This window comes from Giraffa tippelskirchi, chromosome 8 (genome assembly GCF_054371585.1).
Source record: "Giraffa tippelskirchi isolate mGirTip1 chromosome 8, T2T-mGirTip1v1.2.pri, whole genome shotgun sequence".
NCBI classification, from domain to species: domain Eukaryota; kingdom Metazoa; phylum Chordata; class Mammalia; order Artiodactyla; family Giraffidae; genus Giraffa; species Giraffa tippelskirchi.
The window spans coordinates 74,464,964-74,490,245 of NC_137282.1; the positions used below are offsets into that span (position 1 = coordinate 74,464,964).

Below are 25,282 nucleotides of genomic sequence, written 5' to 3' on the forward strand. Positions count from 1 at the left end.
TTCGCTAACACCGCTTCTTCTCTCTGGGATGATATCTGTCTCTGAGTAGCAAAATAGTGCGTGCCATTCAAATTGAACTACAAAAATGAAGTTAGTTTTCTGAGATACAAAATGAGGGTGATTATTGTAAAATTAAACAATAAAAATAGTATCTAGGGCAAGATACACACTCAGTCCCCCTCTAATCCAAAATTTGATGGAACCACTGTAAAGCCAAACACTGCTCTAACCATGAAGATAATACCTCCAGTCACTTCCCCGGCAATCATAGTCTTTTGTACCTTCAGTCATCAAAACATCCTCATGCCTGATTTTGCATAATAAATATTTGAGTTTATTATTTTGCTATCCTTATAATCTCCTTTAAGGCAAGGCCTTTCCATTTTTTTTTAACTGACTGACATATGATATATTCCTGGAATACTAAGTGAAATGAGTTTAATATAATAGATTCCCAATAAAAAATTGGTTGAACAAATTAATGAATTCTGGAATGCATTCCTTTAATATTTCATGCACCATTATACATGTGGAAAATGAAACTGCTCAAGAAAAGTGATTAACCCACCGTCACATCTTGGAAAAGGGTAGTTCCAGTTTCTGTTGATCCCATGCTGACAGGTGAGCACTGGGTGGCCAATTAAAATGTAGCCAGGGTAGCACTCAAAAGATATTGATTGTCCCACACTGTAGTCAGAGTTGACCATATACCCATTCTGGAAAGGTGGTGGGTCAGGGCAGTTCTGTAATTCATAGGCTGAAACAGACAGAAACAAGCTCATAAATAAGAAGTGCAGTTAGTCTGGAATTTAGAGAAGGAATAGGATGACATACAGCTTCTTAGCATGAACTTTTTAGATAAAAATTTTATGAAATCTTTACTAAGATACCCATTATCATCCAGTCGCATCACTTCATGGTAAATAGAAGGGGAAAAAGTGGAAGCAGTGACAGATTTTATATTCTTAGGCTCCAAAATCACTGCTGATGGTGAATTCAGCCAAGAAATTAAAAGATGCTTGCTCCTGGGAAGGAAGCTAAGGAAGCTAAGACAAATGCCAAGGCAGTATTAAGAAGCAAAGACTTCACTTTGCCAACAAAGGTCCATCTAGTCAAAACTATGGTTTTTCCAGTAGTCATGTATGGATGTGAAAGTTGGACCATAAAGAAGGCTGAGCACCAAAGAATTGATATTTTCAAACTGTGGTGCTGGAGAAGACACTTGAGAGCCCCTTAGATGGCAAAGAGATCAAACCAGTCCATCCTAAAGGAAATCCACCCTGAGTATTCACTGGAAGGACTGATACTGTAGCTTCTATACTTGGACCACCTGATGTGAAGAGCCGATTCATTGGAAAAGACCCTGATGCTGGGACAGGTTGAGGGCAGGAGGAGAAGAGGGTGACAAAGGATGAGACAGTTGGATGGCATCACTGACTCAATGGGCATGAGTTTGAGTCAATTCTGGGAGATAGTGAAGGACAGGGAAACCTGGTACACTGCAGTCCACAGAGTCACAAGGAGTTAGACATGGCTTAGCAACCGAACAGCAACAACAATACAAAACAGTACTTATTTTTAGTAGTATGATCATAAGAATATGCATTTAATGAAGACATATTGTGTGCTTTAGAAGTTATGTGGCACATATTAAAAATAAATTTGACAAGGCATACCTTGGGAAGAAAATATATGAGGGGAATTTAATCAAAACAAGAAGTGCAGATAAACAAAAAGTGCTTGTAAAGAATGTCAGGTGAACACAGACCTAGCAATTCCTTTTAATTTAAAAGAAAATTATCCCAGCTCTCCTATCCAAGTGCTTCTAAGTAGAAAACATGTTATTGTTTTGTTTAGTTCAATTAATGTTCAGTGCAAATAAAATAAATTCACTCCATTTATTTAGTTTTTTTCCTTAAAAAATAGTGTAGTGTTATACCTAGCCATTACTACCAGCACAATCTTTATTTGTTTATTTAAACTTCTCCTTTTTTAGGTACACCATGTGGCTTGTGGGTCTCAGTTTCCTGACCAGGGATTGAACCCCTGGGCTCTAGCAGTGAAAGCGCAGAACCCTAACCTCTGGGCCGCCAGGGGGTTCCCCAGTGCAACCTTTTTATAACGTAGAGTTTACTGGGTTTGCCTATTGCGCTGTATCACCAAGTCTTCTGTGCTCTGTCGAATGCATGGCTTCCCTCCTTGAGATCCTGCTGTTGAGTCTAACATCACCTTACAGACAAGGCTCAGAAAAAGAGCAGAGAACCTCATGCTGTGTTTCAACCATCAACCGGTTCCCTTCTTTATTAGACTCTTTTCCACTGGAGTCAGCAGCTTGTTCTCATTCTTATTTTACTTGAAATACAGTGAGCTCCTTTGATGAAATGAGTCCTCCAATAAATACATCAAATATGGCTGCTAATAATTAAACTTAAAAAGTAAAAACCATCAAAAATGGATTTCCAGTTTTCATGGGACAAAAATCAAATAAAACTTTGTTCAACATCATTCCATCCTCCCTGGAAGATTCTGTTTATGCTCTAGTGGGGCTCTGGGGGTATCAATACAAGAATCAGTTATCATGGTACATTTTAAAGGAGGTAGAAGGTAACAGAGATTCCAGATGAACCATCACGTGAAACAGCATTTAACACAGATTTGCACGCACTTTCCACATGTTCATCACACATGCTAAGAACAAGTTTCACGATGCATTTCCCTACACATTATGTGGTTTCTGGAATAATTTAAGAAAGACATTCAAGTTTTGTTTAGGGATGTATGAAGTTAGCTTGTTTCTACTCATCATTTAACATCTGTGAAAGGGATTGAAAATGGAACTTTAAATTGCCTTTAGCAGCCCCATGATTTTAAGTCCAAAAACTCTGGGTTACCCTTGATTAGAAGAAAGATATTTTTTCCTTTCTTTTTTTAATGGTACCAACACAACTTTCCTGTATGGGGATTAATGGGCATTAAAAAAGAGAGTGAGAGAATACCAGCCCAGGTAGGCAGGATTATAGTTTTTATTACCTACTCATATACTGAGTAAAATAAAAATCTTGTATTGAGTGTCTTCTTGTTTAGTAGCCAAGTTGAGTCTGACTCTTTTGCAACCCCATGGACTGCAGCTCGCCAGACTCCTCTATTCAAGGAATTTTGCAGGCAAGAACACTGAAGTGGGTGGACATTTCCTTCTTCCTGACCCAGGGATCGATGCTGTGTCTCCTGTGTCCGCTGCATTGGCAGGCAGACTCTTTGCCACTGAGTCACTAGGGAAGCCCTGTATTGAGTGTCTGCTATGTTATAAATGGAAACTAGACAGAAATGGATCCTGCTTTCACAAAGCTTACATTCTATTTAGGGAAGCAGACATAAATAAACCAACCAAGCGCGCAAGGACTAAAATAAAGGTTGGGGGGGAAACCAGGATGGAGGTTTAAGTGAGGGTGATCAAAGCCTGCTTCCTTGAACAAGTAGCCCTGAACTTGAGATCTGAGTGGGGAGAAGACACAGCCGGGTAATAACCGAGAAAGGAAGACCTTTCAGCAGAGGGAGCAGCGGGGGCCCAAGGACATAGAAAGTCAGGTCTCCGAGACAAGGTTGGGGTTCAAGGAGAGGAGCCTGGGGGTCATCATCCCAGCATGCCCATCCTGTTCACAGTCTACAGCTCTCATGAGGGAGAACCTAGCAAAGAATTTGGCCAGGCCACAGAAGAGGAATTAGGACACGCTACTCAAGTAGACATAGACACGGTTTTAAAAACCAGGACCCATTCTTCATCTCACAAATCATATCTTCCAGGTGAAAAAAACAATACAAAATCCATAGCTCATTTCAGTGTTTTCTTAAGATCTTGCAATCCCAATTAATTCTGTTTTCAGTTGCGAATATTTCACTAACTACACATATTAGCAATACTATTTTCAAGTCTTTTTCTAAATCTCTTATTTAATGGAGTCCTTCACCATTCAAATATCACTAACAATATTTCCAAATTCTTAATTGATAGATCACAAGTCACATACACTTTCTCTTTTTTTCAAATGTCCCAAAGTTTGACTCATGGTCATAAATATTGATCTACAGGACTGTTTTTAAGTAAATACAAAGAAGTAATAAAAAACTATCTGTTAGTATGCTAAAAATACATTTTAGAAGCATTACCATTGCTTGCTGTTTAGTACAGGTGCAGGAGGCTGTGTGTTACCTGCATTGTCCACATCCATGTACCTCTGAACACCTGTGATACCTCCATGTGCCTGGACCTCTGGGCTTGGGGGTGAAGGCAAGCTCAACCAGGGATCAGAATCCTCATCCAAGCATGACTTTGTTGCTCTGCACTCACCACTCATACTGGAATCATTAACTGCCATAACTCATTTTTATAACATAAAATGTTTCAACTTGAGAAAAAAAAGTCAACTAAGAGAGAAAAAGAAAGACTGCTTCACTGGGATTTGACAATGAAGTGACTTCTAGCATAAAGAGAAGTAAAAATCACCATTTTCAGACAAGTCCTGTTTCAACTGAAAGCCATTGAGTCCTTCATACATTTCATATATTTTTCAGACACTTCCAGATTTGACAACTCCCAAAGACTTTTTGAGGTGTTATCAAGAATCAGCAACCAACAGAGAAAAAGGTTTCTGAAGTAAAGACAAGAGTATTGAGGTAGTTCTGCAAAATAGCAGAGGCCTTGGAATTGTTGCAACGGAGCCCTGGGGCTGAGTTGGAGCTGTGTCTCCCATCTGATGTACCCAGGATGTGGACCAAACCACTTCCATTCTGGGAGGCTCCTTCCTTCATTTGTGAAAGGAGAACAATTATGCCTATCTGATCTACAAGAATTAACAACGATGACAAATGCAGTGAACATGGTTGGTATGCATTAACTGAGTAAGGCTAAGTCTTAACTATAAGAAATGTCTGGTTTCTATGATAAAATACGTTTCATTTCTCAAGACATAGCACTCAAGCCTCTTCTCTGATAGAGGTAGACTCAGGAGGGAGAAGCCAGTTCTAATACTGGGAATTACTGTGAAATACTAAGAAAGAGCCTTGTTACAGGGAGGAGAGACTGCGGTTAGCATCAAGGTCCACACTGAATATGACCTCGAAACCCCTTTCACGTCCTCAGCTTCCTCTCAATGAAAAGACTAATCTGGTCCAGAAATGACTAGACTCATGCTGCAGTCTGTGGAATTTCTCAAGTGCACACGCGCACAAGATTGCCAGCTTCCCAAGGTGCTGTTGTCATGACTAGATGACACATCACTGCCCTCTGTAATGGGGGCACATTCCCAGGTCTCATTTTTAAGACAGATTAGCCACCTAAATGTTCTTTATTGCTCATGGGAATTCCTCGATCGCCAAACCTACTGGTGATGTCCACCCACATCACTGTGAAGGCTGCAGCCAACCCCACGCCTTTCAGGCTGCCCCAAGCCTCCCCCAGAGGACCGGTCACCAAACTGCTTGCTCACAGTGGCAACTCCAATCGTGTCTTGTGCTTCCACCAACCAAGCACTGAGGGCCCAGCGGTTGTTTTACATTGTGAAGAAATGTTTGTTCTGACCCAAAGAAATTGCTGGCCTCGCTAAGACTGCAGACTCACACATTAGACCCAGAACCTGCTCCCTTCACTGCATCAGGAGCTTAGGGAGGACCGAGGAGGAAGCACACCTGAACTCAGACGTGGACACCTGGAGGCGCTGTCACCTCAGGGGCACAGCCACCGACGTACCTGTCCAGGTGAGCCTTTGGTCCAGAGGAGCAGTGCCCCTACGGGAGAAAGTGGCTGAGATTGCTACTTTACTTTCAGCAAACCCATGAAAGGAAAAGCAGATCCACATGACCTTCAGGGAGAAAACGGGACACCTTTTAAGATTTCGACCCTGGTCTCTAAGAGTTTAGTCCATGAACCACTTCTCCATCTTGAAAAAGGATACCCTGCAGCAGATGAGGATTGATGCAGTAGTGTATTGCCCACTGCTTTAAGCATTTTTAGGTGAAATAGCCTTCTTTATAAAGAGCCTCATGTTGAGAGCTTGGTTCAGACATGTGGACAGTGGAAAAAGGATAGAGGAAGCTCACTGTCCTTGCTCCCCAACAGCTCAGAAGAGCACGCTAACAGAAGAAAGAGCAGCAGCTTTAAAGGCACATCAATTTCATGTTTAAATCACAGCCGTGTCTATAAGGAATCACAGTGACCATGCTCATACAATCAGTGTGAATGAATTCTTCAGTTGTTCACTGCACATAAAGGCAGTTTAATTGCTTTTCCTCCTAAAGGGGAAAAACTGGTAGCCACAAACTATAGCTTATTTTCTCACAGATTCAATTCACTAAAACTGCAATGGTTTTGTGATTATATGCATGAATAAGCAGATTTAACACATCTTATTATGGTGTTTTTTTTTTTTTTTTCCTAAGGTGTATAGCGAAAGGAAAAAGATCTTTTTACCACTTATGGCTAAAACACTTAAAATTATCTTTAAGCTTTTAGGCATTTAACAATTATGCTTTATAATGTAAGAGACATAAAGAAAGAGAAAGATGGAGGAGGAGAAGAGAAAGGAAGGAAGACAAGTATTCAACTTCTCCAAATGTCAAGTCTCAAAAAAGAAAAGGAAAAGAAAGTCACTAAGAATCTTAATGGACATCCCAGGTGGCTCAGTGGTAAAGAATCCGTCTGCCAATGCAGGAAACACGAGTTCAATCCTTGGTCCAGGAAGATCCCCTGGAGAAGGAAATGGCAACTCACTCGAAAATCCCACTGTAGCCTCCCCTTGGCAGGCTACAGTCCATTGGGATGCAGAGTTGGGCAAAACTTAGTGACTGAACAACAATGACAACAAAAGTTTTAATATGGCAGCATTTTGCAAATACTGTGAAAAACAATCTCAGTACCAATAAGCTCACACCTATACTACAAGAAGAAGACAACACACAGAATTTCTCTTATTCAGGAGAATCCTTTGTTTGCATCTGAGAAAATAATCATTATTCACATCTATCAGTCTTAAGTGGTATTTGCATCAAGTGTTTAAATTGTAGGCACTTGATGTGACAGCAGGCAGAACCATATAGTCATCTTTCTAATACCTATTATATTTTCTGACTGATATCTAGTTAGTTGATAAATATCTTCATCCTATCAGCCATCTTCCAGTTTTTGACTTAGAAGTAGGGTACCCAAACTCAATTTTATTTAACACAATTCATCTTTCACTTCTCAAGTTCTGTATAAGTCATTTAACATCAAGACAGCTACATGTACTAGTAACATTTTTGACCTTTATATGGTCATAAATAAATGAGAAGGCTTAGGAATAAGGGGTACACACAGACATCATTGAGAATGACAAGAATTATCTGCATGATTTATGCATCTTCTTATGAGTTATTAATCATAAGCTTGACTTATAAGTCTCAAGTGGAACCTAGGAATTTTCGATGTGACATACACATCAGAGTTGTGACATTTGGCCAGCTTATAAATTTTATAAAATGACAAACTATCTAATTAAGTTTCTTCCCTGTCAGCTAAGATACTCTACAAGAAATATGAACACCTCATATTCATGTTCTCATTCTTTTTTACTTAATTTATTTTTATGTCTTTCAATTATAGCAATTAATTGCCTACATTAAAAATATATTGCTTAGAATATTTTTTTTAAATGTGGATACTGAAATTTAGAGTCAGGTGTCAAGTAAATAAAACATTTGCTCAACAAACCAGGTGTTTAGCCTAGATGAGAACTCACAGATTCTGATGCCCACAGGCCAGGGAAACACAAGTTCAAAGCTGGCGGGCTGCTAAAGGAGACTTTTGAAGTCGACACCTTCACACCCTGGAAGGGCCATCACTCTGACACTTCAGGGGACCGCAGCCCCATGCTGATACCGACAAACCACCCTGATTCTGACATCACAACAGGAAAAGGGATCTTTTATCAATTATGTAAAATCTAATGCTAAATATTGACAACTTTAAAATATTAATATTTTCCTAATGAAACTCAGCAGTTTTACGATCTCTGGTCTAGATGATTCCTACACAGAATTTTTTAAAATTTTTTTATTTTGTATTGGGGTATAGCCAATTAACAAACAATGTTGTAATAGTTTCAGGTGGACAGCAAAGGGACTCAGACACGCATATGCATGTATCCATTCTCCCCCAAACTTCCCTCTCATCCAGACTGGCACATAACATCGAGCAGAATTCCCTGTGCTATATAGTAGGTCCTTGTTGGTTATCTATTTTCAGATATAACAATGTGTACCCGTCCAGCTCCTCCTTCTTAACTATCCCTTCCTCCCAGCAACCATAAGCTGGTTCTTGAAGTCCCTACACAGACTTTTTGTGGTATCATGTTCTTCTGTCCTTCTTTCCTCTTTCTCTCTTTCTTTGTTTCAGCACTCTTTTTGAAGTGAACTAATTGGTAGCTTTTGGAACTATATAGACACAGCCTTAGTAACCCTATCTGAAAAATATCAAGAAAAAAAAAATTGTTTGAACAATGGAGGTTTAAAGTTACATAAGATAAAGTCTGAGGAGGGCACAGCACCCCACTCCACTATTCTTGCCTGGAGAATCCCACAGACAGAGGAGCCTGGCAGACCCCAGTCCATAGAGTCACAAAGAGTCAGACAGGACTGAAGCGACTTCAGTATCAGTTCAGTTGCTCAGTCATGTCTAACTCTTTGCGACCCCATGGATTGCAGCATGCCGAGCTTCCCTGTCCATCACCAACTCCCAGAGCTTGCTCAAACTCATGTCCATCGAGTTGGTGATGCCATCCAAACATCTCATCCTCTGTCGTCCCCTTTTCTTCCTGCCTTCAATCTTTCCCAGCATCAGGGTCGTTTCTAAGGAGTCAGCTCTTTGCATGAGGTGGCCAATGTACTGAAGCTTCAGCTTCAGCATGAGTCCTCCAATGAATATTCAGGACTGATTTCCATTAGGATTGACTGGTTTGATCTCCTTGCTGTCCAAGGGACTCTCAAGAGTCTTCACCAACACTACATTTCAAAAACATCAATTCTTTGGCACTCAGCTTTCTTTACTCTCACATCCATACATGACTACTGGAAAAACCATAGCTTTGACTAGACAGACCTTTGTAGGCAAAGTAATGTCTCTGCTTTTTAATATGCTGTCTAGGTTAGTCATAAGTTTTCTTCCAAGGAGCAATAGTCTTTTAATTGCATGGCCACAGTCACCATCTGGAGTGATTTTGAAGCCCCCCCCCCCCCCAAATAAAGTCTGTCACTGTTTCCATTGTTTCTCCATCTATTTGCCATGAAGTGATGGGACCAGATGCCATGATCTTAGTATTTTGAATGTTGAGCTTTAAGCCAGCTTTTTCACTTTCCTCTTTCACTTTCATCAAGAGGGTCTTGATCCTCTTCGCTTTCTGCCATAAGGGAGATTAGACCCACCTGAGACCCTGCCCACACCCTCATCTTATCAGCATCCTTGCCCTTGGAGTCCACCAAATCCAGTGTTGTGACAGTTTTGAAACTTTGCAGTAGAAAGAGGAATGCAAGACTATTACTGCCTTGATCCTTATCACCCACCCCAACCCCAAGTCCTGACTATGTAACCACTCCCTATTCCCCGGGGAGGGGGGCACAGTTATTGAGGTGCTAGCCTACAGTGTTTCCTTTTGGCCTGACAAGGAAATAAAGTCACTCTTTCTTTCTCCTCTGTAACTCTGTCTTCGAATTTCTGTTCAGGGTCGGTGCATAGAGTTCCCTCGCCTGCTAGACGGGAGATGGTGTTGACTCCATCAGGCCCTTGGAGTCCTTGTGGGAGACTCTGAGAGAGCTACATCTGGGTTTGCTCAGTACAACGTGGGGTGTTTTGAGAACCAGCAGATGCAGGGGGAAGCTCTAAGAGCGGGGCACAGGGTCTTCTTTTGAGAAGGAAATTATTTTGACAAATAGAACGTACAAGTGCAGAGAAAGGTACATGTGTACAAGAGAGAGAGCGCTCTTGTGCCAAGAGGACGCTCCCTAAACTCGTCTCAGAGAAAAGGAGTGGGGTTAAGTCAGCACAGTACTGATGCCATGTATAAAACAGATTACTGATGAGACCCCACTGCGTAGCACAGGGAACCCTATCCAGTGCTCTGTGGTGACCTGCCTGGGAGGGAGATCCAGAGCAGAGGGATTTATGTACACACGTCGCTGTTGCACTTTGCTCTACAGAAGAAACTAACATTGTAAAACAACTATACTCCTATAAATGTTTTAAAAGAGAAATAAATCAACACAACAAACTTCACTCAACGACCCTCATGAACCACACATTTCCTGGTCTTCTTCCCATTGCTGCCTCTCTTCCTAGAATCCTGAACCCCTTTCTCCCTGAGTTTTAGCTTCAGAAGCTACCTAAAGCCCAGAGTTCTAGCCTCTCCTGTGAGTGACTCTTGTCTGGGTTCTCCCAGGCGTCTGTGAGCCTGTGAGACGTGTGTACTCACAAACTTGTGCTAGCTCTCCTCTTGCTGAGCTGTCACTGGCGGGTCCCATCACCCCACTGGAGAGCCTGAGATGACACGAAAAGCTGTGGACTTGGACCACTGTGTAACTACGGGGGAGTTGGCGGTATATGTGGGCGGGCAGGAGAAGTAAGAAGAGGAAGAGACTCGGGGAGAGCTGGAGCAGATGAGTCCTCCACACTGCTTCTGAGATAGTGGGAGCTGAAGGGGCCATTAAAATTAAACCTAAGTAGGGGTGTGTGTGTGTGAGAGAGAGGAACTTGAGGGTATTTAAATTCAAAGGAGAAAGAGAAACAGCCACTTGAATGAAGGGAAGATCACTCCTACCCGGAGAAAAGTGAAAGTGTTAGTCACTCAGTCATATCTGACTCTTTGGGATCCCACGGGTGGTAGCCTCCAGGCTCCTCTGTCCATGGGATTCTCCAGGCAAGATTACTGGAGTGGGCTGCCATGCCCTCCTCCAGGGCATCTTCCCGAGCCAGGGATTGAAGCCCTGTCTCCTGCATTTCAGGCAAATTCTTCACCATCTGAGCCATTAGGGAAGCCCCAATTCCTCCCTTAAATGCCCTGGAAAGAGTAGAAAGAAACATTTTAGAGCCTAGTGCATGGGAGGGGTTGCCTGTAAGGAAGGGATCATTTTCTTATCTCCAAAAGGAGGAAGAGCAGGGGTGTAGGCAGACCTTCGTGCTGGCCTGGGAAACTGTGTCTCTCCACTGTTCTCCGTGTAGGTGGGCACACATACCAGCCTTCCAGTGGGACTTGACACCCTTGCTGAGACACAGGGGGTCCAGGTGAGAAGGGATGGCAGACACAGGTGGACACAGAGAAATGCAGGCAAGGTCTCCTGTCTCATTCCTTAGGCTGTATCACCCTGTCTTTTTTTCCCCCTACCTGGATGCCTATTTTAAGACACTCAACTTCTGGAAATGTAAATTTATAGTTTAAGTAACAACTGAAGTAACAAGGTCTGAAAGTTCAACACAAAATGCCATCCTCTTTTAGTAATGAAATATTAAATATTTTCCAGGGCAGTCTATAAAATTAAAGAAATCAAGTGATATCACCATGTTAAAAAAAGACTCCACTTTTGACATTTTTTTTTACTTCATTTGAATTAACAACACTGAAGAAAAGGCCAGCTAAATTATTGCATATGAAATGAAAACTTTGAACTTTTTCACATGTCAGAAATGCTTTGATGATGGTAGATTCTAACTTTTATTAGAGATCTCATATTTTGATGGTTTAAGAACACATAAAGTTCATTCCCTCTCTATCTTTCTGCTTTTCCCTCCCCTGGCATAACTTGAAAATGACATGAATGATACACAAAGCCATTACTTTGAGCTGAGAGAAAGCTTAAATGCATGAGAGACGGGGTCAGACCCACTTCCCTTGTGGACATGAGGCAGGAGATAGGTGGGCTCCAGCTTAGATGTTACAGTCAGCCTCCTCTTTACGTTTCCAGATGGAATAACAACAGGAACAGGGAAAATGCTGGACTTTGCTCCAGTGGACACGTAAGATAACAGTCACAGTGGAGACAGAGGGGAGCTGAGCCCTGCCCAAATGGGCACATGTTCCTCCTTCTCGAGGTCAAGGAGAACTTCCTGACTACACAGATACAGAAAAGGCCCTCCAGTTGTCAAAAGAAAGGGGCCCCCACCCCACAGCCGGTGATGCCAACCTACTCATAGCCCTCTGTGCTGGAGCCCATCTTGGCTAAGAGATGCACACACACAGGGGAGGACCCTGAGATGCTCCAGACGTGGACTCAGAGCCAGGCAGAGCCAGGCGATCAGCCAGAGGGAACCAGAAGAGATGCCCGTGGAAGTGCTTCAGGCCCCCCAAGGGCGCGAATCCCTCTCTGAGGCCCCCTGCTGTCTATCCACACATCCTCCTTTTCCTTCTAGTACCCTTTACATGTTTCACTACTTTCTGTCTCTTCGTGGATGTTTATGTCTACAAAACCAACTAGCCAGGGCTTTTTCACTGTCCCTGGTGGTCTAGTGGCCAGGATTCAGCACTCGCACTGCTGTGGCCTGACCTCAGTCTCTGGCTGGGAACTGATATCCTGCTGTGAGCTGCTGCAGGTGGAGGCCCCCCAAGATCAAGCAGGCTCCTTGTACCATAGTCCTGAAGGAATAACATCTGCATGTGGCCAAGAGGACACGGTGACAGGTGACAAAGCAAAGTGATGATGGAGCTGAGGATCCAAGGCGGTGATGTGGCCACTGGAGGAGATAGAAGGGACCCTGGTGAAGCAGCGCCTGACCTGCTCCTGGCATTGGGTCCTGACTTGTGTGAAGCCTGGCAAAGACTCCATTCCCACCAGAAAGCCGTGCTCCACTCTGGACTCTCCAGTTGTGCAAGACTTTAACCAGCTCTGATGTTTATGCTTCCGCATGATTTAAGTGTCAGACGCATCCCCAGGTGTGGTGGGACTCTTACCTTGGTAAGTGAGTTTAAATCCCGGTCGGTTCTGCGAGTGGTCGCTGTAGAAGTGGATGAGTGTCTCGTGAGTGGTGCTCAGCAGGGCGGTGGGCAGGTCAGAGCCACTGAACTGCCCGATCATCGGGCTGGTGTGATAAGGGCCGTTTTGAATTTCAAGGTAATCATGATTAGCTTCAGTAGAAAAATTCAGAAATTGAATATGTGCACCTATGAAAAAAATAGTCAACACTGGTGAATACTGGTATCAAAATTTTTGATAATGCTTATCAACAGAGATTAAAATCACGTTAGTTTCCTCCCGCAGTATCTCTCTAGGAGGCAGAGTGGAGGAGCATGTACATCGTGAATTACAACAAGCCTTAGTTTGGTTTCACCTCTGCTGCCCACCAGCTGTGTGACCTTAGTCCTTGTAGTGAATGCTCCTAAGTCAATTTTTTTTGTGTGAAATATGGACCTTACTGGCACTGCATCACAGAGGCACGCAGGTGTAATTCTCAGAATGGCGACTTATATTCACATACATGGCAGGGATTCTTGTCCAGCTGCTATTAAAATCCTTACAATCAAAAACATAAGGCTGTAACTGTCACTCAATTTTCAGTTTTATCAAGGAAGAAGCCAATACAGATCTAACAAAACACAACAAACTTTAGAAGTGGCTTTTAAGTGGATGCTCATACCATCATACAAGAAATTTCTTAGTTTGAAAACTGATTGTTTTGACTGTGTAGTGCCTGCAATGCAAACTACGGATGTTCACAGGAAACCTGCTCTGATAAATGCCACTCTGACTCTCACAACTGAATCTACTTTAACAAGAGGCCAAGGCTGTCCTGAGGACCCACGTTGCTGGCATAATATTGATCAGTCTACCAGATAAGCTACTGTTGATAATTTAGAAGAGAATCAAAATAACTTAGACTTATTTGCTGTGGTATTGTGGCCTGTTTGAAAATTCGACTATTGTGCCTGAAATACTTCTTAATTCACTTGCTAGTTTATTCAGAATGCCAAAGACATTAGTTTTTGCATAAATGAAGGCAATTAAGTTGGGTTTATAAAGTCTAAACTAAGAAAACTAACAGCTATTGTGGATCATTCTCTCAGCATGTGAGGAAGGCTTTAGTTTGTGTTATTCTTCTCTTTATATACACAGAAAGCTCTCTTCGTCAATCTATCCATATATATAAAGCTCTTTTTATCTATCAAGATATATATATATATATATTATATATATATATATTACTTTTCATCTAATATATCTGACACATTTCCTAGGTTTTAGGAAATTAAAGATATTGTTATATAAAAGATTATGTTTTCAAGGGTTACCTTACTTAAGTATAAATGCTGAGAAAATGTAAAGCCAACATATCTACTTAGTTTCGATGGAAAACACAGGTAACAGAAGCCTGAATTCAGTAAAAAAAAAAAAAAAGAATAATAATAAGAAAAGCTCATGCAAACAGTAATAGGGAAGAACAACCTAAAGCTACTCAATACATTTTAAAATTATCCAAGAAACACAATTTTATCAATTATGGAGGAAACTTTGTTAGGAGGAACAAAAGCATGAACAATGGCCTTTCTGGTTGCTCACAGTGTACGTCCATTATCACGCTCGGGGTTCAGTTTACCAAGGTGACCACTGTTATACCATCATTTCACAGGTGAGCAGAATAAGGTACAGGAAGGCTGGGTGTGTGTTCCAGGTAACACAGCAAGAGGCAGAGTTAGACTGACACCAACTCTGATTGACAGAGAACTCGTGTTCTCTGGTTTAGCGTGGAAACATGCTAGATAAAAGCTAACCATCTCATGATGTTAAAAGTATTACAAACTTTTGGAGAAAATTATTTTCTATTAAAATTTTCACCCTAGTTTGATACAGAAAATTGGAAGGAAGTAGAATGCAGAATATTTCAGGAAGAGACTCAAAAAGTAAAAAGCAGAAGGAAGACTTTCAGTGAAAGGTCTTTAATAAGACAACAAAACCTTGGTCATTTTTAGAATGAGCAACTCAGTTTCTATCACACAGTCCAAGTGTAGGTACAAGAGCACATGAGCAGGGAGGGAAGGAGCGGGCCGGCCTGGGGCTGGCCTGACTGTTCTAACGCCAGGCACCACAGACGACCGACCTGCAACAAAGCTATACATTTAAAACATTTCTGTAAATATGAAAAATGTCAAGCATGTCTCTGTTGGAGAGGCCTCCATAAGCTAATTCATTTTCTTTCTAGATCCCAGTAAATATGTTCAGTTGAGAGAAATGTGGAAGCAAGGAAAGAAGAAAGAAAGAGGGAGGGATTGAAAGAGACAGATAAAGAGAGAGGGAGGGAGAGGGAGAAAGTAAAGAAGGAGGAAGGCAGGCAGGAAGGAGTGAAGGCAGGACCAATGACTCCTAGCCCCTCCTTCTCACCTGTCACCTCTCTGCCACCTGCTGTGAGAGCTGAGCCCCTTGGCCAGTCTCTAAGCCACAGGTCTGTTAGTATCTGATCTATTCCCTTACCCACTGTTGAACTAAAAACAGTTTGCTTTTATAGCCTGGCCCAAAATCTGACAATAAAGAGGGTTTTTGGTTTTTTTTTTTGACTAATTAATAAACTATACTAATGGATTAAAAAAAAAAAAATTTTGGTGGCTGCATCAAGGCCCAGAACCCCTATGGTCCACAGAGTTTCATAAACACCCATCACATTCTTCACAGGAGGAAGAACACAGAAGCTGACATAAGAACAATCAAAAACGAATGATGAATTCCTGAAATTTCTATTTTTCATCCAAAAACTACGAGATAGGATGAGAAAGTAGGGCAAGATTAGAACACTTAGAATACTTATTCCCTTTTTGGGTATAAAATCAAATGGCAGGGAAACGGCTTAAAACAGGCTCATTTCAGATGTGCATATGCAGATGTCAGATGAATTCATCCAGAGATACATTTGAAATTCACAGAACAGAACGGCCCCGTCGAGAAAGAAATGAGAGACAGCAAGCAAATCAAGGGGCACAAAAACCCTAAAAGATGGCCAATATCTCCAAAGTAAAGGAAATAGTGAAAGTGGCCTTTCACTGATTTGGAATTAATCTTGAAATGGAAATGGAATTACGAAAATTATAATTTTATGAAAAATTAGCATATTAAGCAGGATAAAGTATCCAGCCACATATCAAACCACCTAATACGTATCAGGAAAGAGGACCGAGCCCAGCTCTAATCTGGTTTAGAGTGGAATTTTTAGCTATCTAATTTTCAGTGAATTGTGTCCAGTTTGACATCATGAAGCCAAAATGAAGGGATTAAAATAAGTGTAACCTAGTTATCCTTTTATTATCTCACAGAATACCAAAAATGTGTTATTGCAACAAGAAAACCAATCTGAATGCCCATCTAGGGTGAAATTTCACTGACTGTCATTACATCATTACACATTGGAAATTAAGTGTCAGGAAAAGGCATCTGCAGAAAGGATTTTGAATCTGGACTTGAGAAAACTTTGAATACATAAGCTGACCATAGCTTCAGAGTTAAACTCTTGTCTAGTTGACAGACCCTGTGGATAGTAAGTGCTCTATTGTACATCTTCTGTACATAACAAACATATAGCAAATGAGTGAATAGTTTCAGAATTCAGAGAGAATATTCTAAAGAGTCTTTTGTATCCTCCATTGCTTCTAGATGGCCCAAAGGCATGGCCAATTCCAACCCCACAGTGTGTGATGTAAGTGCAAGGGTTTCAAATATAAAAGGTAAAGCAGAAAAAACAAACTTGATTTAATCTCTATTAACTATGCTTTTAGAAACTTTCAAGAAAGCAGACAGAAAGTTCTGTTGATTGGGCTCATACTCAAAGCCACGCAAAAGAGCAACCCAAATTTGTGGAAAGGAAGGGAAAGAAAACAGCATTAGAGCATTTGGCCCAGTAACGAAGAGCAGTGACCAGTCAGGTAATGCCTTCTCCATGTCAGGCGTTTGCTTCAGAACAGCTGTAGGAGACCGATATTTTATGGTATTCATTTTAAAGATAAGGGACAACAGTTCCAAAGCATGTCCATAACTTGCAAATTCATACCAGCAATCACTGGCAGGACTAGGATTTCTACTCATCTACACTCAGAGCCCAAAGACATGAGGGACTGCCGTGTACCATGCCCATGTCTCAGCTGAAGTCCTGTGACTGCATGCTTGCAGGGCCCTATGGTCCTTAACCTTCCATGTCCTCAGCCTGCCTTCCGTTTGTGGAAAAACTTTAGCCAACGAATAAGTTTAATCAGAGAATTGAGAAAATGTAGTAACAAAGGAAAACAGTCAAAAGAGGCCAAATAATAATAATGATAATAATAATAATAATGTGCTCTCAATAAGCATAGTCAAGAACTTTTAGTTCTGTCTCATAGGCTATAAATAATAATCTGAGCCATGTCCTATGAGCTGTCTTCTAGATACTGAAACCTCCCCACCAGCTGGAGAAGTTAACTACACGATGACCAGGCTGTAGTCATGACATAAGCTACCACAATTCTGAGAACTGACCTCAAGTAAATGGGAACAAACCAATGCTGAAACTGAAGATTGAAACTGTGCTTAAAATAATCAAGATGCTGCTGGTCAGACCACCGACGACCAATTTGAAGATGACCGTCAGAGCTGACTGTGCTGTTTCTACATGTAGCTCCCTGCATCAGCCTATGACAGCTCTTGTCCGCTGACCATCATTGGCTGGGAGGGGAGTCAGCCTCTGGAGAGATGTCCGCCCTCCCCATTGGATGCCGGCATCAAAATCAAGCAAACTTTCCTCTCCACCAACCTGGCCTCTTTACTGACTTTAGAGTGGGGAGCAGCTGGAACCCCGCTTTTGGTAACATGCTCTCACTGAGGCTGGATGCAGAAAGCAGTTGTCAGGGGGGTGAGTAATTAGCAAGAGGAGACATAGGTGGGCTTTCATGTGATACCAGAGACGGGTCATTTTGCGTATATAATTAAGCTATTGACTGGTCCACGGGTGTTGGAGAGAAGTAGGATTAATCAGAAGAATTATATGACCGAGCTGGCTCCTGCTGAACAAGCGTGTCGGACATCTAACAGGCGGTCCCATGTATATTCGGTTGTGTGAAAAGATCAAAAACCATACAACAAAACCTTCCACTGATGAAAAACATCTAATCTGCTTTTTCTCAAGGAAAAGCACTGCCGTCTCATATTCTGGGTAAGTGTGTCTTTCAGGATGGCTGGGGGAATTGGAGACACCTGTACCATAATTATTAGCAAAATAGCCATTAATACCTAAGCATCCCAACCCCAAACTGACAATCCAGGAAACAGGAATGCACATGCCTCTTTCCTGTTTTAAAATTTCATGTTTAGGAGTATATTTATAGATTACACAACTTGTCAGAGAAACCTAGTGTGGTACTTATATGTAATCTGTAGCAAATTTTTCTGAAGCATAACTATCTATTCTAAAAAGCTAGGGACTGTCATACTATTTTGCGTGTATTTAGGATTTCAGGCATAAAGTTCCTTTTCACTTATTCAATATGCTTTTTCAAGCCTAGTGCTAGGCAATATTAAACATTTTAAAGACAAGTAATTTTAATTATAATATTCCATAAATCTTTTTAAAATTTCAACCTTTCTTGAAATAAATGCTTTCTTAGGCTCATAGATCATGATCATGAAGTCAGAAGATCCCTGTTCTTTTTTCCCCTGAATTACTGTCTTGTGTACTGGTTTCTCAGTGAGGGAACAATGAAAGAAAGGATGCCAACCAGCAGCCTTCTCACACCATGGAACAGTGAAGCTGGGGAAATAAATTAATAAAGTGTACATATCCTTTTATGAGTAAAATGTTTCTAATGAGGTTTGAAAGGGAAGTGGGGAGTATTTGAAATAACAATTGAAAAACCAGCTAGCATTTTGCTGTTGTTATTTACAACATGCCAAGCCCTATACTAAATTTCTCGCCTGAACTGTTTCAGTGAATCCTCCGTAACCCTGCATGGTTATTTCATTTTTAGAGATGAGGAAAGTGAGGTTCCTGGGGTTCACTCAGTTCAGTAGCCTATACTATCATTATTTTCCAAGTAAGTTTGGGGCCCTCAAGATGCTAAGGCCCTGTTGGAACCTCACGGGTCAACTGTAACTCCAATCCAGCCCCTGACATCTGACTCCAAACACAGAACCGACCCTGTCCAGATCTTGAGATCCTCAGGTTAAGAAAACAGACCAGGCTTTGAGGATGGCTGAGCCAACGTTGGTTAAAGTCAAAGGCCTCTGTTTGCTACAGCACGAGGCAGAATTACAGCCTCTATGCTTGGAGAGTACACTGTTTAAAAAATAAAATTTAAAAACCTGGAACCAAACAAGTACCTCTGTGACCTCTGTGGACTGTCCCCGCTTCCTTCTGCCCCCCCACTCCGGGGCCCCTTCAGGGGTCATGGAGCTGAATCTCACGTGTTCTCTCCCCAGTGGGGGCCCCCTTTCCTTCCACGACCCTCCCCCACTCTGGTGGCCGCATGCCCTGCCTCTTAGCTGCCCTCAGCTGAGCAGGTGGACCCTCCCCGCTTTTCTCCTCCTGGCACAGACTCTTAAGGCAAGAGCTTTGAAAACTTAATTAAAATATATAACCTTCTTCCAGGGCAATGATTTCCACTTTTGCTTCTGTTCACCCATTCTTCAGCTAACATTCATTTAGTGCATAAGTACTCAATTACTATGGACATTCTGGGACAATCCGTGAGTATCTAATCTGGCACCCTCATCACAGCGTATACTTTTAGGACAATTGCAGGTGGGGAAAATCCAAATTAATGAACTAAAACATAAGGAAACCATGAGGCAGATGAGGAAAGGCATGACAGAGAATCAAAATTTCACAAGGACTGTGCATTTCTGAAGCAGGCCAGAATGGGATTTTAGTGTATGTAACAACTAAAATTATGAATTATTTAAGGTAGGTAACCTGGAAGTTCATAACTAAATGTGATTTTTATCATTTAGGTAATTTTCATAAACCTAAATTAATGCAAGGAATAATGACAAAAATTTATAAGACAATACTAAAATGAATCATAACCTGAAAAACACTTGAAAAGTTATTTAAAAGAAACCACTACCATTATTGACTTCCAGTGATAGATTATTGAAGGTGGTATTATGAATAAAGAGCTTGATGATTGAATTAGGGATGCTACATTTTGCACTTCATGTGACTACTATATCATCATTCTGCCAATTTAGTTTGCCTTGAAAAGACGTGTACGGTTAAATTGACGTTTCAAATAATTTTCTGTTCTCCAAGTTATTCTGTCAAAGCTTTATTTAAATCTGTAAGCCACACTCAATTAAAGACACAGTTAGGTCAACAGAATAAGGCTCGTTTTTGACTTAGTCTAATTCTTTCCAAGGAATATATTAAAAAGTTGGATCTTGAGGAATTACAAAACGCCATCACTCACCATAGCCTATGGGCAGGGAGATCTTCCAGGTGCAGTCCAGATTGTTGGGGTAGGTGCCGGGGAATCCGGGGCTCAGGACCACTCCCCCCATGCTGCTCAAGGTCCCCCCGCAGGTCGCTGTTAGAACGACAAGCGGAGTGAGTTCCCTGGGGCCATGGCTTTCTGGGACAATTCACTCCCCCCACCCCCACCAGAATATGCTACCCTGAAGCAAGTCTTCAGAAATGTGTTTGCCCCTAGCTTCAGCACATACATAAATGGGATGCCCTTTAGTTACTTCTGGGTCTAGTTCTCCCTGCTGAGCATCCACTGATTAAGAATAAAGACAGGTCTTCATAGTTTATCTCCGTCTGGTCTACAGAGGCTCTCAGTACAACCTGGTAAAGTTAACACATTTTGGTCAGGATCCCATTGTCTTCCAGGTTCTGAGTGGTTGTACTGGTTGCTACTTACTGATCATTAGGCATGTGCTTACCTATGGGCTGAGATAAACACAGTCCACTGCTTGATTCTCATCACAACCCTAAAAGGCGGGTATTATTATCATCCCACTTTACCGACAAGGAAATCAAGTGAGAGGAGATTAAGGAATTTGTCTGAGGGCGCACACCTGGCAAACAGCACAACCAACATTTTATTTCAGCTCCGTCTGGTTCTATAATCCAGGTTTATCTGTTTGCTTTAAGATTTATTTTACTTATTTAGTTTTTGGCTGCACTGAGTCTTAGTTGCGGCACGTGGGCTTTCTCGAGCTGTAGCAAGGGGCGGGGGCTCATCTTCACTGAGTGCGTGGGCTTCTCGTTGTGGCGGCTTCTTTTGCTGCAAAGCACAGGCCCTAGGGTGTGTAGGCTGCAGCAGGGGCAGCTCTAGAGTGTGGGCTCCGTAGCCGTGGTGCACGGGCTTAGCTGCCCTGCAGCAGGTGGGATCTTTCCGGAGCAGGGATCAAACCTGTGTTCCCTGCATTGACAGGTGGATTCCTAACCACTGGACTGCCAGGGAAGCCCCCTAGAATCCAAGTTTTAACCTGGATATGTTACATTCAGAATTCTTTCCAGCTTTGGAATGCAGCTAACTGAGACGACTTTCTCTGCAAGAAATCTCACACTGTGAAGATGGGTGTGACTGTAAATTCTCGTCCCTGGTTACTCGTCTTTTACACTGTTAACACTGAGGTTTGACAGTAAAGAAACGTGACTGACTTTATAATACACATGCCAAATAATATAGGCTGAAGCAGATGAAGTTCTAATACTTGGACTTGACCATTTCTGACCTATTGAAATGGCGATTTCTTGTATTTCAAACCAATCATGCAGATGATGTTGTTTCTTTCAAGGAAGCCACATGAAAAGGCTTTATTCCTATTCTAACAATGCTCTTACTAGGCAAAATAATTTCGGGAGGCCGATTTCAGAGACCCTCAAGATTTTTTTTTTCAAATCACAGAGGTAGAAAGACTTTATCTGTTTTGGGTAAATTTGATATGAGGAAAAATCTAAACATCTTAGAAAAATCTAATGAATAAGGTGATTGTTCAAGCTGGGAAAACCTAGCCTGGGTGTCAACGTTGTGCGAGTTAAAAATGTAAGTGTTAAAAAAACTTTAAATGCATGTCTGTGGTAAGTGAAAAATTCCAGTAAAGTCTTGAACATTAACTTTGTTGTTATCTAGAGAATGACTTCTCAGGTTAATTCTTTGCGGGAGACACCGAGTGTTTGAGAATAAAGGCTCTGGCCTGCTTTTACTCACAAGTCTGCGGGTGGTGTCGCAGACACTGGTGGTCTGAGCAGCGAGCCTGCATGCGTTTGGCAGCGATGTTCCTCCAACACCCCCAGGACTCTTACAACCTGCACTGAGGTTAAACATGCAGGTCCAGGCACAAACCACATCAATGATGGAAACACCAAAACCACTGTGAAATATCAGTGACATTTTTGCCATTTTGATTTTGAGCATGGCTTATACCAAAAAGAGAAAAAAAAAGATTGGAAATTATAAAATATAAAAACATCTGTGTATATCTTCACTGAGGACTGAGACTCTCTTGAAGGAGCAGCCAACCCAGTGCCTGGATGATGGAACTGATTATCAGGACCCACGTCTTTAAATCAGGACCATGATGATTGTCCCGGGAGAGAGAAAGGGCCTGATATGAGTGCAGCTCCTGTAGGCGCGCAGTGACAACCTAATTCCTTGAGTGCTTAGTTACCACTGCATGTGAGCTTGCCTTTGTTCATCTCAAAACACAAAAACCACTGGGTAGGCGTACAAACACAGCCCCCAAAAGCCATGCATCTTATTTTATACTCATCTAGTGATCCCATCATGTTCCTTCAGTTCTACCCTCAAGTTTGAGTCTCCTTCCCAGGCTCACTGTCCACCAGCAGTTGGTGGCCTGATTCCTGGTCTCCTGCTGGAGAAACTCCCTCCTCACCAGACCCTTTCAAAGAGTTACCGGTAAAATGCTATCGCTAAAGGACAAAGTGTTTATCTTTATAAACGAGCAAGGGATCTTGGCTTTTAACTGGGGTCATGTGTCTTATTTTATGCAGATTCCTGATTTTCTGGTGAGAATATATGGAATTTTTGTTTCAGGGCACAGGCCACGCCCTGTCTGAGGGACCCCATAGTACAGGGAATGCCATCTCAGTGCAGGGCCCTGAACAACAACTTGGCCATCCTGGGACTTATCATGATGCTCGACATAGTTAATATTGGTTAGACTCTGGGCTTCCCAGGTGGTGCTAGTGGTAAAGAACCCACTTGCCAATGCAGCAAGCATAAGGAGGAGGGCACAGCAACCCACCCCAGTATTCTCTCCTGGGAAATCCCATGGACAGAGGAGCCTGCTAGGCTACGTCCATGGGGTTGCAAAGAGTCGGACATGACTTAGTGACTAAACACCAACAACATATGAAATATGCAAAATAAAAAAACAGACTTAATTTTATTTGGCTATTATAGGTAAGCTATTTGAATAAAATATCTCCTCACATAATACAGAGTGCCAGCATTGGCACATCATTTGATTGAATATCCACTGTGAGTTGACTTCATTTCAAAGCTTAAAATATTTGAATCCCCAAGTCTACGAGAAAGTTCTTCATTTAAAAATAAGTAGGGAAATGGATGTTCTGTGCCTGAGTCCAGTCCTGATGAGCCCCTCCACAAGAGTGGCTGCCTTTATATCAAATACTTTTTGATATAAAATACTGTCCCTCCAACTTCACACCACTTACTGGCACTTCTGAATTTTGTTTGTGCAGATGTGATTTTCCTGAGGCTAATGGTATAAACAGAACCCGTCTCAGACTCTCAGACCAGCTACGTTCATTCCTTCTCATGCATTAATCCACTGGCTTCTGACATGCATGTGACGTGTGTTTGGTGCCTGGAGCTAGCAGTGTTGCATCTAATCCCTGTCAGTTGGTCCAGGGATGCTGAAGCTAAGCACCCACATCCAGGGGGAGAAGATGCTTGTCCAATCTCAGTTACACCTCTACTGCATTCTTAAGTTATCATGTAAGAGATGTTTGAAAGGAATTTAAAAGTTCATCTTTGAAGCCCAAAAGGAGCTCAAGAAGATCACCATTACATTATTGATAATGTGCACAGCGACACAAGGACAGAAGGTGTGTCCATACCAATGCAGAGGGGAGATGGGTAGTTCCAACGCCGCACGGTCCCCGGCATACAGGAGATGTGGGAACGGCCCTGCTCGAGAAAAGATGAAACAAAACTCACTAGCTGAACATGCAGTACTGAAGGCTTCAGTGTTTGCAAGCATATCTGTATTCTCTTTGGTTTTCCCTTTTAATTACAAATGTAAAAAATATCAAAACCCGTGAAATCTATTCTACTAATGTGTATTAATGAATCTTATATTTGGAATCAAAATAGAAAAAAAAATCCATAATCACTGTACTTCTTGTCACTAAAATAAAAATCTTGCAATGTGCCTTTCAATGGTCTGTATTTCTGCCAAGATGTTTTCCTAATGCTTAGATGCTGAACTGAATTGACCAAAGTAAGTCTTTTTTTTTTTTTCAGTCATCAAAAGTTATTGCTTTTGGTCAAATGATTAGGAAATATTAGATGTTGAAGGGTGAAATGTCAATGGTAATTAATCTGCTTATGCAAAGGTAACTCTCATGGTTGCCTATGGTTCACAAGCAACTGGTTCAGCAAAAAATTGGGTCAGTTCCTCCTTTACTGGAGAAAAAGGGAGACTTAATATTCATTTTATTATCAGCCTCGCAAGCTGTCAAATTAATACCTCTGCAATGAAATTAATCCTCATCGCTCAGGATCTCCTTAGCCTTTAAATATATGAAGTTTTCAACTTTCAACCTTCAAAAAATTTGTCCTGTTCTTTCTCTTTTAAAAGTCAAACAGCAGTGGGTTAAATTCTCAGTGCTTTGGGTTAAAATTTCTTTTATGATGAAAGAGAAGGTAGTGAATGGGCATCTCTGTGTGCAGACTATTCATGTTTACTTTCTTCCTCATTGTGACTTGGTAGGCTTATGTGACACGTGTGCTAACCTTGTGAATTTCCATTTGCCAAACAGAATTGGCACAGAGGCAGATGACAAACACATCTTTAACTCATGTTAAATAGTCCCAGCCATGTTGGGAACACATCAAACAAGAATTTGCACTAAGGCTGTTATCAATGACAAACCAATTCCCCAAGCTTAGGAAGATTTCACACTCGATTTGTCTGCCACAGAACTCATTTACTTCTATATCCTAACAATCTTAAAAGTTGTTACAGTACAGGAAGACTACATTTATGCTTAAAGAACACACTGAGGACAATGCTTTTCCTGCCAGATTTCAGGCTCTGTGTCTTCTCATTC

At 41.7% G+C, this 25,282-nt stretch overlaps 1 protein-coding gene across 1 annotated transcript in view; it reads right to left on the minus strand.

Moving 5' to 3' along the window:
• CSMD1 (CUB and Sushi multiple domains 1) overlaps positions 1–25,282 on the minus strand; it is a 1,578,457-nt gene that overhangs the window by 159,067 nt on the left and 1,394,108 nt on the right. Inside the window, exons 38-41 of the mRNA XM_081517452.1 lie at positions 24,068–24,137; positions 20,424–20,540; positions 12,963–13,172; positions 569–757 (exon numbers count right to left, since the gene is read on the minus strand). Coding sequence (XP_081373578.1) covers positions 569–757; positions 12,963–13,172; positions 20,424–20,540; positions 24,068–24,137 — 586 coding nt within the window. The remainder of the gene's footprint in view (positions 1–568; positions 758–12,962; positions 13,173–20,423; positions 20,541–24,067; positions 24,138–25,282) is intronic.